This window comes from Lissotriton helveticus, chromosome 12, assembly GCF_964261635.1.
Source record: "Lissotriton helveticus chromosome 12, aLisHel1.1, whole genome shotgun sequence".
NCBI lineage: Eukaryota > Metazoa > Chordata > Amphibia > Caudata > Salamandridae > Lissotriton > Lissotriton helveticus.
The window spans coordinates 875972235-875987041 of NC_136073.1; the positions used below are offsets into that span (position 1 = coordinate 875972235).

Consider the following 14807-nt stretch of genomic DNA (forward strand, 5'->3'; position numbering starts at 1 on the left):
GCTCTTTATCCGATATATCCAAAAGTTGATTTACCATGTAAAGAGTCCAGGGGTTGTGGACAGGGGCTTGCTATGCAATCCAAAGTGCTCTATAAATTGTAAATTGATATTTGTATAGCGCACTACTCACCCGCAAGGGTCTCAAGGCGCTTGTACGAATATCGCTATGGAACCCATCCTGGCTTTCCCTGTGAGGTGTCCACTCCTGGGCACCCCCAAGGTGGAGGCCAGGCATCCTTAGCGTTGTGGGGGCCGTTGTGGAGATTAAGCAAGCTATTGCCCAGAGTTGCAGAGTGGGACTCCATGATTGGAATAGGCACCAAGGCGAGAATTATCAGGTCCGTGGAATTTTGAGCCCAAGACCCGCCGAGGCGGGGAATTGAACCCTGGCCCGGGCTAGACCTCTGCATCAGGGTCTGCCGCTCTAACCATTGAGCCACACTTCTCCACAGAGGTAGTAGTGTGATCAAGCAGTCTTAGGCTTAACACAGAGGAGTGCAAGACATCTGAAAATACACACAATAGTTAATAAATGACACACACGACTCAAGAAGGATAACAAGTATCTTTATATAGGTTTAGCCATCAGAGAAACATCGTTCAGGTAAGTAAATTTTTAAATATAAATTCTTTTCACTTTAAAACGTGGACACTGCAATCTCAGAGTTCTGCAATCTTATCCTGTGGAAAGAACACGTTTTGCAAACAGGTACAGTACAGCAACTTACTGGACCAATCTCCAGGAGTTAAGGCGAGTGGTGTGCATTGTCCAAGGCAACATCAGCAGTACACCACCAGCTGCACAGGGGGGCAGGGGGGGCAGAGTGCTGGGTGCCAAACAGCTTCGGGGCCCAATGTATTTCAATGAAGATTGTCACTGTGTAAGGAGGCTGCAGGCTCTAACCAGGAGGCCAGTCTGGCTGAACCAGCAACTGGGCTCAGTCCTTCCGATGCTCAGGATGGGGCACCTTTGGTCCTCATTTCCAAGGCCCTGAGGCGGCGGGTTCAGAGGTGGCCTTAGGCGGCGGGTTGTTCTCTACTGGAGCAGTCGCAGTGGAGGGCGGCATGCCTGCAGAGGCTGCAGGCGACTTCAAGGACTTCAGGAGCGAAACCACAATGGTCTGGAGGGCTCGGGGACCTTGTTGACACCGCTGGCAACTTCAACTCAGGCTAGAGGTGACGGGTACAGTGGTGACTTTGGGTTTTGGCGGTTCCAGAGGCCTGACCGTCTTCTCTTTGGGAGTTTATTCAGAACAGGCCCGCTGTTCCTGGGAGGTCTTGAGTCTTTTGCGAAGGCAGGCAGTCCTCCCAGGTTTCTGGAGGCAACAGCTGCAGGACGAGTCGACTTTCGTGCAGTTTTGGATGAGGGATGCAGACAGGCTAGCAGGGTTGGTACCAGGTCAGCTACTTCTTCTCTACTCTCTGCTTTTGCGGCTCTTTGGTGTCCTCTTTCTTATTCGGTCAACAGGATCTCCTTCTCTGGTACTAGGGGCTCCACAAAATACTGAATTTAGCGGTGTTAGGGGAGTGAAGGGTTATGGCCACTTCCTGTGGAATGTGGGCATAACCATGTTCCAGAATTTCTAAGTATGCTACCACAAATATGGCTACCTCTGAAAAATCGTGTGCACCTCGCAGTAGAGCAACTTAGGGGTGGTACTAGCCTGGAGGAGGCATGCCTATCTGACCAGCTAATTTTCCCACCTGTCCAGGTGTCAAAAAGCTCTAAACAAAGGTGGTTAGCTTCCACACCTGTAATGGGGAGCAAGATTCACATCCCAAAGGCGGCAGCTTCTCTGAAGCTTGCCAGCCCAAGGAGACTAATCAGCAGGTCAGCCTGTGGTAGGGGGTGTTGCACCCTCTTCTTGGATAGGCTATTGTTTTGGGTCTCCTGAGAGCAAAGGCTCTCCCCCTAGAATGTCAGAATAGCGTCTCAGGTACCAGGTGTGCAGAAACCAGTCAGCAAGGACACCAGAGGCTGGTAGGTTTTTCAGGAGGCACCTCTCAGGTGCCCTATGAGTGCAGTGCATGTATTGGTAAATCATACACTGGAATCAGTGTGGGTTTATCAATACGAGATGTTTGATACCGAACATCCCTATTTTCAGTGAAGCCATCATGTAGCTGGGGAACTCGCTTTCACCAGTATCCAGAACATGTTCTAAAATGGCTTCCCTGTCCACTTGCACTGGCAGTATTAGGACTGACCAGCATCGGGGCATGTCTATGCCCTCACTTGTAATATTCAGCACCCTGCCTTAGAGTTGTGAGGCCTGCTGTAGGGGTGACTTACAAATATGACATGCACTGGTAGGGGACATGGCCACAGGATCTGTGACATGTCGTGTTTTCACTTGTGTCTGCACCAAGACACGCAGCCTGGAACAGCAGTCTTGCATGTGCTTGTTGAGGGGTCCCTTAGGGTGGCACCATTTTTGCTGCAGCCCTTGGGGGCCCTCTTTAGTACCTCAGGCCCTAGGTACCAGGGATACTATTTACTAGGGACTTACAGAGGGTGCTAAAGGTTTTGCAAATTGGGGGGAAGAGTTGTACACTTTTGAGAAAGAGCTCTGGCACTGGGGACCTGGTTAGCAGGAACCCAGTGCACTTTCAGTCGAAATCACATAATTTACCAGGCAGAAAGTAGGGGTGACCATGTCTAAAAGGGGCATTTTTCTACACTGTTCATTGCTACCTCTTTATCACTGGAAGGAGTACCCGATCAATTCAAACCTCTTCCTGCTGAAAATAATTATACATTTAATATGACCAACAATATAGGCACAAAACCAGTCCAGTACCAGATTTTTCAAGACCAGACAGATTTCCGCTTAAGGCTAGAGTATGAGAACAACCATTCATACTAGAGGCACTACAAGCCTCTCCAGGTGGCGCCTCAATCATTTTTGCACCAGCTGTTCCATTTCTGAAGACACTGCTCTGACCTACTGTCCTTGACAGAAAAGAATATGTAATTGCCCAACTTGTCTTTCATTTATTCTTAAGCAAACCTTACTAATGATTGAGTTTAAGTGTGGCGAGATTTTTTTTGCATGCAGGTGTGGCATCATTAATAATAAAAGATACAATTCTACCAATAGTATTACAAACCAAGAATATCACGTGTAGTCAGAAAGACTGGATCAAGATTCTGTACACACTAGATGAAAAAAGTTACACAATGTTTGGTAAATTAGGACTACTGACATGCCTGGGCTAATTATTGCAGAAGAACCTCTGCGCTGAAAAATGTTCATGCCTCAAAATAAGAGCCAACTAAACTCAGAAGATGGATTGGATGTCTCGCTGAAAGTCATAGGGAAGCTTTCCTTCAGGAACCACAACTTAGTTCCAGATTTATGCCTGGCTGCAGAAACAGGAGCCTCACTTGATCAACAGTAAAATAAATTATTGATGTGAGAATCTAGGTGTATGTAAGGAAGCTGGCTCTGTATATTGTACACCACTAAGTGGTCATACCATGCACAGAGTCCAGAGATTCCCCAAACGTGTACAGGGCTTAATGTAACCCCAAGTGCTCTATTTGTGGTAGTGAAGGCGAGCAGCCTTAGGCATAACACAGAGGAGTGTAAGACATGTGGTATACACACAGTGACTAATAAATGACACACAACTCAAAACGAAGATCCAAACCAATTTTAGAAAAATAAGCTTCTTTCAAGATTTATTTTAAGACCAAGATGTTCGCAAAAGGGTAAATTGTTTTTTCAGGAAAAATACTTAATACTTTAAAAAGTGGACACAGAGCAGTTTACAAGCTTTGCAATGGTAACCTAAAGAGGAAAACAAGAATGCAGTTTTTTAGGTAAGTGCACAACTTACAGTTCTAGTCTTCAGGGTTTCAGGTCAACACCAGGGAAGGTTTAGATTGGCACCAAAACTGCACCACCAGCGGAACTGGGGTGGCCAGGTGCAGAGGTCAGATTCAGGGTCGGTGCCCAATGTTAATCAATGGATACTGGGGGTTCTTGGAGATGACCTGGTCATAAGTGAGGGAAGCAGTGTCAGGGGTTCAACTCCTGCAATTAAGGCAAGTATGAGGGGGACCACAAGGCAGCACCAAACGTACACCCTCCTCAGCATAGGGAAGGCTGGGTGCAGAGTGCCAATACAGCGTCGGGCACCCAGTACAATCCAATCAGGGAGATCAAAGTTGAAGAAAGGCGTGCAGGCTCAGGCCAGGACGAAGAAAACCCACTGCTTCCCAGCTAAGTAGAGATGCCCAGGGCCTTCAGGTGCAGAGGTGTCCTTAGGCGTCGAAAAACAGCTTATGGGGCAGGTCGCAGTCAGGGGGAGTCTTTGAGCTGAGGCTGCATGCGTCAAGGTGGAGTCCGTCAGGGGTCAGCCCACAGTGGACTCATGCTCAGAAGCACTGGGGAACCTTCACAAGGCTGGTGGGTCACTTGGACACCGGCTGTGGGCGTCGAGAACGGAGGTGGATCCAGAGGCAAGTTTGCGGTTCCTCAGGGCAGAGTTCTTTTCTTTGTAGATATTTTTTGTGGACAGGTCTGCTGTCTGAGGGAGATTAAGGTCTTTATCGAAGGCAGGCAGTCCTCTAGGGCCTTGGAGGTTGCTGTGCCTGCTGGAAGAATCATTTTTTTTGTAGCAGAGGCAAAAGGCAGCAGACAGGCCTGGTGCATGCAGAGTCCGTCACTGCTCCTTCTTCTCTCATGCTGGTAAGGCTCTTCAGTGTCAGGGATTCTTAGGTTGTCGAAGATCTGAGTTCAGGGTCCAGGGGAGCCACCTAAATACTAGATTGAGGGACATAACAATGGAGTAACGGGTATGGACCAATGGTCCCATACCTAGGGTGTCTACACCCACTATTCTGCCACCCTCCTGAAAAAAGTGCTTTACTTTGCCTCCAGCAACTATGGGGTGGAGTTAGCAATGGGGGGGTCTGTAGGAAGCTGGCTCTGTATATACTATACAAAAGTAAGGTATAGTGTGCACAGGGTCCAGTGGATCCCCAAAGACTTACAGAGATAAAAGTAGATAATACCTTACTCTATATGTGTGGTAGTGTGGGCGAGCAGTAAGACTTTACCAGAGGGTAGTGTTAAGCATTTATTGTGCACACTCAGGCAAGACATTATTTCACACTCAAAGACTGAACTCTGACCAATTGTTTTGTATAAAAAACATTCTTTGTTGTATTTTATTTTTAGAAACAAGCCAGACTAGGTGCAGTTAAGTAAAAATAGTACCTTTTTGATAATACAGTTGAATGTTAATACAGGTAGGTCAAATGTTCAGAAACAGTTGAAATTACTTTTCAGTTGATTTGCGATTACTTTAAAATTACTTTTCGGATAACTTTTTCTATTCGGTGTGATATGACTAGATATCACTCTGGGAAATTTTCTAAATAATAGGTCAGTCAGTTTTTGTAAACACACAGTTTCTAAGTTCTCATACAATGTCCAACTCCACACTTAGAACTTTTTTTCACAGAAAAGCAGTCAATGCAATCCTATAGGAGTAAATGAAGTTATTGGTTTAAAGCTGAGGTACTTGGTTCTGGGAATCGGGTCTCTGGCATTAGAACCAGGGTTCCCCCAGGGTTAAGGATGCACTCAAAGAACACCCTTAGCTTCACTAGGGTGGCCGGGAGCAGAATACTGAGGCCCAATGTTATCCAATGGCGGATAGGGGCCTCTGGTTGGTGGCTGCTCACGAGCAGGCCACAAGGTTGTGGGAGGAAAGCTTCTGGAATTAAGCTCAGGGCAAAGGGGGGTTCAAGTTAGCACCCAAATTGCACACACAGGAGCACAGGGTGCAGGGTGCTGTTTTGGCGTCGGGTGCCTAGTTGTTTTAATGGCGATTCTCTGGTTGCAACAAACACTGCAGGCTCGGGGACGGAGATCTGGAGGCGACCACCAGTTAGAGAGGTATGGTGGGATGTCGTGGTATGCCGGGACACCGTCGGTTGGGCCACCCAAGGCCATGGGGTCTCAGGTGCAGTGGTGTCTTTTGGCGTCAGGGTTCTCCTACCGGCTCCAGTTGCGGTCTGGAGGATCCTCCAGAAAGGGGCTGCAGGCGTCGTCGGGAGACTTAAGGCAGGTTAGGATCACTAGATCCCAGGTCAGGCTTGCGGGGGGGGGCGGGGGGGGGGGGGGGGGAGTCCTCTTTGTGGTGTTGAGCCACTCGTACTCGGGCCGTAGGCATCAGGTGCAGTTTGTGAGCAAATCCGGTGCTTACGGGAGAAAAGGTCTGGTTGGAGAAGGCAGGACAAGTCATCCGGGTTCTGGGGCACTGCTGGCTGCCGGACACACCCGGATTACACTCGAGCAGGATGAGGTTAGGACAGGCCAGTAGGGCTGGGGTTAATTCAGTTAGTGTCCTCCTCTTCCTTCAGCACAACTCTTCGGTCCTTGTTCTTCTGGTTTCTTCTTGTCTGAGGAGGCAAGGTTCAGGGTTGCCCCTAAATACTAGATTTATGGGCGTTTCAGGTAGGTTCAGGCTGGGACCATTAGGTCCATTCCTTGGGGTGGGTACACCCCCTAATATGCTACCCTCTAGTGGGAGGGGGGCATGGACTTCAGTCTGGTTGGGTGGGTCCCCCATCTTCAAGATATCGGGGACTGAGAGTTGTGCTTCACCTAGCCTTCCCCACCTGAGAGACGGGGTAGGCAGAGGGGGGCACACCTCTCCTCCTATCTTGGTTTTCCCACCGATGCACCCATCAAAAGGTGGGGTCAGAACCGGTGGTGGCCAGCTGCTGGGAGCAGCAAATGGCTGGGTCAGCTCACAAAGGCGGCAAGCCTTTTAAGCTTCGCCTTCGTGGACCCTGCCTATCTTGGTCGTTCTTCAGGGGGCATCTCTAAGATGCATTTTTAGTGCATTTTTCATTAAATCCAACACTGTATCAGTGTGGGTTTAATGTGCGGAGAAGTTTGATATGAAACGTCCTAGTTTCCAGTAAAGCTATTATGGTGCTGTGGAGTTCGTAATGACAAACTCCCAGACCATATACTCTTAATGGCAGCACTGCACTTACAATGTCTAAGAATGGACTTAAGCACTGAAAGGGTATACAGGGCTGAAGCACATGTACCCCCACCAGTGGCCTAGTGCATCCAGCTAGAGGGGTGGCCAACCTCTGCCACAGGCAGTGGGTTGTAGGCATGGGATGTGTGCCATGTCGACTCTTCACTTTGCTCTGCACCAAGACACACATCCGGCAATGGCAGTTGTTTGTCAGGGTACAGAATCTCTAAGGGTGGCACAATATGAGCTGCAACCCTTAGTGGTCCTTCATTGGTCACATATTTCCCTTGGTACCCATGGTACCTTTTACAAGGAACTTACATGTGGCCAGAGAGGTGCCAATTGGGGGTACAAAGTTACAGTTTTGGAAAAGAAAACAGGCCCTGGAAACCTGATTGTCAGGGACTCGGGGCACAGCAAGTCAAAGTGCATCAGAAATCTGGCAAAAAGGCGGGGGTTACTGTAACAGAAACCCATCTTCCTACAATAGTCTGGTGGAGAACAGAGATGGGTGCTAACACAGCCGTCCGGTAACACATATACTGAATTCTTGAAGACCACGCACTAGATGATCTATATATTTTATTCGTGAGTTAGGTTCCGCCACCAGTTACTGCCAAGGTTTTTCCTGTTCGGTTATTACTTTAATTTCATCACTCTTTTATATTCCTTTTCTTAACAAGTATTGTTGCACGGACTGATCCGTTTAAAAAAAAAAAAGGGGGGGGGGAGTTACACACCGTAAAAAGCCATGATGTACCCAACGACAGAACTATATAGCGCGACCTATGGACAGTCTAATGGATTGCCAAGGTATAACTTGTTAACATTAGTCCATCAACGACACACTGTACCATGTACATGGCGAATGCGTAAAGTGATCCCCATGCAATATCATGAATAAAGACAAGTTAAAATAAATGTTTTCCCACCAGTTCTTCTGCCCAAAATGGGGGTTGACATCTGCTGCTAGCAGCAGAGGCTGGGGTCGCATTACAAAGGCAGCAGGCCTTTGAAGCTTTCCTCTCGAGCAAGGTGCTCATCCTGTGAGTTGAAGTGACACCTCCACCAAGGACGTGCTTGGTTTCTGTCCACGGAGAGCAGAGCTTCACAACAAAGGGGTCCAGAAACATGTCTGGTAGGAGTAGGCTGCCTAAAGCCAGTCAAAACCACACTAGGGTTGGTAGGTCTTCAGGAGGCACCTCTGAGGTGCCCTCTGGGAACATGGTTTCATAAATCCCACACTGGCATCAGTGTGTGTTTATTAAGAGAAGTTGTTCCTTACCAAACCCTGGCACTTACAATATTATGGAATTGAAGTAAATATTGTAGGGGCATAACTGTTCCTGCAGATATGCCCACACCCGAGATATCGTGCACCAGGCCTTAGAGCTTGTAAGGCTTGCTAGAGGTGTGACTTACCTATTCCATAGGCAGTGTTGATTGGCATAGAACACAGGCAAGTGCCATGCCGACGTTGTCATTTTTCAATGCACCAGGGCATGCAAGCTGTAGTGTCAGTGGCATGGCCTCGGTGAGAGGTCCCTAGGGGACCCTATTCAGTTCCCATGCCCTAGGTACCAATGGTAGCATTTACTTGGGACTTACAAGGGGCTGAAGTTGCCAATCGTGGTACAGTGTTAGGGAAGAAGCACTTGCACAGGGAACCTGGTTGGCAGGAACCCTGTGCATTACAATCAAAGCCACATAATTTTCCAGCCAAAAATTGGGGTTGCTAACCATATCAAAAGAGGTACTTTCTCACAGCGCATATATTCCACCAAGGCAGCTCAACTGCATCTGAAAGGATCCTGAAAAATGTCCTCAACACTTAACGAATACCCCAGACATTATTGATTATGGGAAAAGTAATTTAAAAGGGGTAGAGGGTCTCCGGATGAGAATGTAGATGCAGAGATGTACGTTGAACTAACTTCTCAAGTGTTGTGTATGGTTTCTTTCTCCTACACACGTTAATCAGTATTAAGAAGCTAGTTTGTAATAAACATAACCACAGTACTAATAAGGGCAATCTGAATACAATAAACACTTTCACTTACTTGTCCGCCAGTAGACATCCATAAAGTCCTGTTGTGACTGCAGTGAATCAGGCTTCAGTACCCAAAGTTGTATTTATTAAGTGAAAACTGCAAAATGTATTGGTTTTCGAAGGCCCTTGAAGCTTTAAGGTGGTCTGCATCTTTTCTTTACATTAAGGTATTTTCTCTGTGGGCACTCGGACTTCGTATGATTTTCTAACATAAAACGTCAAAACAAGTGCAAGGAAAGATATAGGTATACTTCCCTTTTACTGAGAGACCTTCAGGAGCACACATTCATGCTCCAGTTTGGTCTGTGATTTGCATCCCAGCCACATTTCAGGAATGGAGGCAGGCATCCATGATTTCAATGTCATGAATATGTATCTAACTAAAGCACGTCACTGGGGTCAGATGCTCAGATTTCCACATGAGCAGTACAGACTGTGATACAACAGAAAATATTCTTCTTTGAGCATCCTTTCCGGGTACATTAGTAGACCCTAACATGTATGGGGTTGGTGACACATGGAGTACAGAACCCATAAGTGTATTCCAGCATGAGGAGACACGTGCATTTTAGGTTACTTTAACTGATGATCTAATCAACATCGAGTGACCAGCTTGTTCTCCCTTGTCAAAGGTGAGGCACCGCGTACCAGTAGAGCTCCTTTGTTCTCTGTAGAGAAGTGTTCACTTACCCATTGCAGAAATTGTTTACCCGGAAGCTCAAATCATTGAACGTTACGTGAACTCTTCATCCTTTGAAAGGCGAACAAAGGCTGCATAATTGTAATCCAAGTCATCGGTACCAAGAGGCATTTCTGGCAGAAAGGGATCATATAAGCAGTTGCTATTCTTTACTTCTACACAGAAGATGCCCACTCCAGAGAGCTGTTATTCTTTCCTGTGTGAGTATGCCAAACTGTTGAAAACCCTTCAAGCATGGAGGAGGCCATGTCCTTCCTTGAACTTTCATGTGAAGAACATGTAAAGTCAATATTCAGGGTGACTAGGAAGGCAGTGGCTATGCCTTTCGTATGAGACATTTTGTGGCGTACTGGACAGGTAAACCGAAAACTTTTCAGCCTGAAATAAAGAAACATCCCAAAATCTATAAACCTCTGTAGCATCTTTAGACATCTGCACCGTCTTAGTGTTGTATTCAGGAATGAGCAATTGGTATGAAAAATGTGAATCATAATAAAGAGACCAAGTTATGCCCATGACAGAGCAACTTAATGTGCCCCTCTTATGATAATTTAGGACTTTGGCAGCAGAAGTATGCTAATTTCTGAACCCCCCCAGCTGATGGACATTCAGCAAGCAAGCTCGGTTTCTGTAAAGAGATAACTGCAAGGATTGTAAGTATTAAGGGACACCAGTTGTCTTTCGTTAAGGAGTTCTGGTTACTTACGTGCTACCAGTATCCCTGATCACCCTTCCTTCAAAAACAGGGCCACGCACGTCTTTGCAGCCCCTCTCTTGAGAAATTGATTCCATATCTGGCCATTTCGTGATGATAGGTGCTGCCTGTATCGGCTGTTTCTGCAAAGATGAGAACAAAAATTAATGTTTAGGTTACTTATTTGGTAACAGGCTTCTCTCCACATAGAGGCGCTCCAGTCCTTTTTACAATGAATGTGAAGGTTATTAGAGCAACCAACCAGCCAACGACTTTCTAATTTCACACAAACTGAAGGACACTGTAAATTACTAAAAAATAAGAACAAAGATCACTTTTCAGTTTAGAAGTGCAGAATTGCATCAAGAGGAACACAACTTAGGATGAGCCAATACAAACGATTTAAATGGCAAATACCATCACCAGAATTCAGACCTGGTGGTGGACATCAAAAGAAAATTACAGCTTCTATCAGGGAGTAGAAAAGGCTCCTCAAGAGGTTACAACCAAAAGCAAGTCGGGTACTAAGCCTCACAATTAGCAAATGAAATGCATTTTGATGAGCAAAAAGACTGTGGGAGAAGGTATATGAATATGCAGTGAAAGCGTAATTTTTTTAACAAATGTGGGGAGATATTGAACACTACGAATATTTATTACATGTAGTGGTAAGTCAAAAAGCACGCATATTGAAAAAGCTAGTACAAAGATGTTAAAAATCATACTAATGAAAATCTGTTTTTTTATTTATGCTGCAAACTTTTTACTTCTTGAATTATAAATCCACAAGAAGTGCCTTGTCGGCAGTAAGCCTTAATAGAAATAGAGTATGGCAGACCATACATGTATAAGCAGTTGTGAATAAAGAACCTAAGGAAGTTTCTGTCCTTTTCGATAGTTACTTTACCGTAAGTAGATTGAACAATAGAATCAAATACTCATCTAAGGAGAGTACCTGAAACATACAGAAAGAAGCGCACAGAAACAATGGCAAGTCAGTCAAGCATGAAACATCAAGACAAGGTTAGCAAAGGAACAGGAAGAAAAGAGTGGAGGGAAATCGGACCTAGAAGAAAAATCAATCCATGGAGATATAGTAACACAAGTGTTTTAAGAAGCAATATTAACCCCATAAAAGCAGTTTTTTTAATGGTGATTTCGATAGCTGGAAAAGAATGTCTACGCTAAATAAGAAGACTGGTGGACCAGGTAAGAGAACCTGGCATCAGATAAATTCTAACCATGATATTCTTTAGTTATTGTATAAGGTTCAAGGATGTACACAAACTGTGTCCTGTCGCCTTGAAATGATGGGAAATAAACATTTCACTTCTCAAAATATGGAATAGGATTATAAATATGACAGGCAGGAAAATGTGGCTAGCAAAGTCAATGAGAAAGCAAGTAAACATATTTTACAGTCATACGCAATTACGCAAAGGACTAACACTTGGGCAGCAGGAGTGAGTGGAATCTGTACGGTAAGAAAAAAGGAAGAAATTTATAGAATTATTTATTGTAAATAACATTACTAAAGAAGGATTGTAGTTTAATCTTCACCTCTCTTTAACATTTTAGAGAGAGGCATTCGGATACACTATTGTAGGATGACAAAAGTGGTTCTAGTTTTGATAAATGAAAGCTGAGCACACAGTGCTATCAATCGATGTAAAAACATCTAATAGCACTTTTTTATTGCTTCCAACACGTTACATTTCCCGGTGATTTGAGGCTTCAAAAACCATTCTAGAACAACTTCGCTGAACACAAAAGTGACATCAGTTTTAGTCAGATCGTATAGTCATAGGACAACTCTCTTATTCTGTACGAACTGCCTTCTGTATTCAAGTGCCCACTAGGTAGTGCAATTCTGCTGCTAGTTATATAAAGAGTAAACCCAATAGCAGGATGTATTCAGTTAAGGAAAGTGTCAACATTGGAAGATTAAAACTTCTAAAATGTGGCGAACACTCTACAAAAGTGTAACATGTTAATAGGGATCAAACATTTTCACGTATATGCGTCAACCCACGGCTCACATCCACAATATCCTTAAGAGCAAAAAAGAAAAGACCGTATCAAACAACTTGAAAACGTAATAAAGATGATGCAGGAAAGTGTAAAGAAAGCCATACTATTCATTGGATGGCTCCTCTCAAGACATGATAAATGAAAACATCACTTTGCTTTAATAAATTGGTAAAAACCTCCTAAAGCTCCAAAGATCAAATGCTTCCCCCCCCGAAATTAATCTGATTACGTGTTAATCAGAAAAAGAGTTGCATCCAGATGATAAGGACAGTAAAAAATCATTTTTAAAGAGCTTTGTACATCGCCTGACGTTTAAAGAACATCCAGAGATACAGAGGTAACCTTCTGAACACCCTAAGTGCATGAAGGACAAAACACTGTTGTACATCTGGGAAGGAAGGGATGGGAAGAAAATACAGGAAAATAAATGCACATTTACATGAAGAATTTAATCAGCAAGGACATCATGACCTCAGCAATCAACAGGAATATGCAATCTTTTACATAACAGAAACCTAAATCTCTTGATCGCAAAACGTATGAAAATAAAACCTAAGGTTACTAGATAATTGTTCGACATACGCAAGTTAAGCATTAAAGTTGGAATATTAAAATTCGGACAAACAATTGCCTATGAAACTGCTATCATTTGTCAAACAAGGCCTATTACATCTAAACAACCAAAGAACAATGTTTTATTGTGAACTAAACAAAGCTGTACACTTTTACACCCTTCCTTTTACACTTCAAGGTTTTTAAATGAAGACACAAAACTCCAATCAAAGCACCTCAAGGTATTTAAGGTATTTCAAAACCTGCATCCAAGATACTTACTGTGAAGCAGATGCACCCTCTATCCATTTAAGATCAAATCACCGGAACAGCAAAGAATGCCGTGAGGCAGCCAACTGGCCATCACTATGCAATGTTTGAAATATGTATCACTTTGTTATTTGTGCCTCATTTAATGCTGCTTTTAGTATTAGTATGGGGTAACCATTCTTCTTTCCCCTCTGATATCTGCAACAGGCTCAACGTTGCAGAATCATATGTGTAACACAAGTCAGCAGTAATGCGAATGTTTCTTTATTGTTAATCAATTCCTGTATGGTATTTAAAAAACAAAATATACCACTTCAGCAAAAGAAAATGAAAAGAGGAAGGCGACATTGAAAAAACAATTGAATGGTGTGCCCATAGTACTGGTTTTATATAGTACACATTCATCAACAAGTTCCCCCCTCCCCGCCCCCCACAAGTGTTAATAACTTAACAATAAACAATGACTTGCCTGACATATGCACGGCTCAGAGCAACGTTGTACCGATGAAAACCGAGATCTCCTGTCAAGTGTACTACCTGTTTACATTTAATCAAGCACTCCAGTTTACCCTTAAAGCTGGATTTTAATCATATCAGGAAGTTAAATGTGGGACCTAATACATTTGTAGGCCAAGCACTCTCCTTTACATTCGAGCTAACATAACAGTCAAGCTTTTGAAAAGGGCTCAACTAGTTTAAAATGCTCTTCCCCTAAGAAGAGTTTTGGGCTAAATATCAAGGCACCAAAACCTGAAAAGAACCTGGCTGTGTACTTAAAAATGTGATGAATGCATGCAGTGGGGTAGGCTGCCCCAATCCTGGGCAAAAAAAAAAGTGAGATCACATTGAGTGGCAGTAAGACTGTACAGCCTTGGCATCAAATGGCTACATGAAGTGATGCCCTCTCCATAAAAACTATTCTGGATGTCCAGTCAAGCCCAGGACTAATTACCAGACCTCAAAAGCAACTCCACCGTTTCGATTTCACCCAACTTTCCAGGACTGAGCCCTTTATCGTGGTGCTCCTCCACGCACCACAGCTCAGCTGCCTGCACCAGTTTCACTCAATCACTTACATTAGCGATTCCGAGGCTGCCATCTGTCACTGCTTTCATGCAATACTGGGTTGGTTAGAGCACATTTAGGCATGGTTGTAATGTATCGGATGTACACACACAATACAAATATCAAGAACATTAACGGGGGGTCTTTTAATTTGGGTGAAAGTCGAATTGAAGGTACAAACTGAGGTGGTAGACGTAAATTCACCCGATATACTAGTGCTCAAGATCATTACACGCGAAGGGAAAAAATTATACTTAATAAATGTTTACAATAGACCAACACCTCTATCAAAAGTTTCGCCAACACTAGCCAAATTAGATTCTTTCCTAAGTGGGTTAGATAGTAAAGACGATTATGTTATTTTGGCAGGTGATTTAAATTGTAATTATGAACCAGTCCTGGGGCTCAGTGATATTTTTGAAGATGAGGATCAT

The 14807-nt window shown here is 44.3% G+C and overlaps 1 protein-coding gene across 2 annotated transcripts in view; it reads right to left on the reverse strand.

The window, feature by feature from the left end:
• Nucleotides 1–14807, reverse strand: part of LOC144797830 (uncharacterized) — a 127302-nt gene that overhangs the window by 25910 nt on the left and 86585 nt on the right. Inside the window, exon 9 of one of the 2 annotated variants that reach the window (XM_078668638.1) lies at nt 10468–10598. In XM_078668638.1, the coding sequence (XP_078524764.1) occupies nt 10468–10598 (131 nt within the window). Of the gene's footprint in view, nt 1–10467; nt 10599–13386; nt 13590–14807 lie in introns of those variants that run through there. The other variant, XM_078668637.1, reaches the window with a different exon arrangement.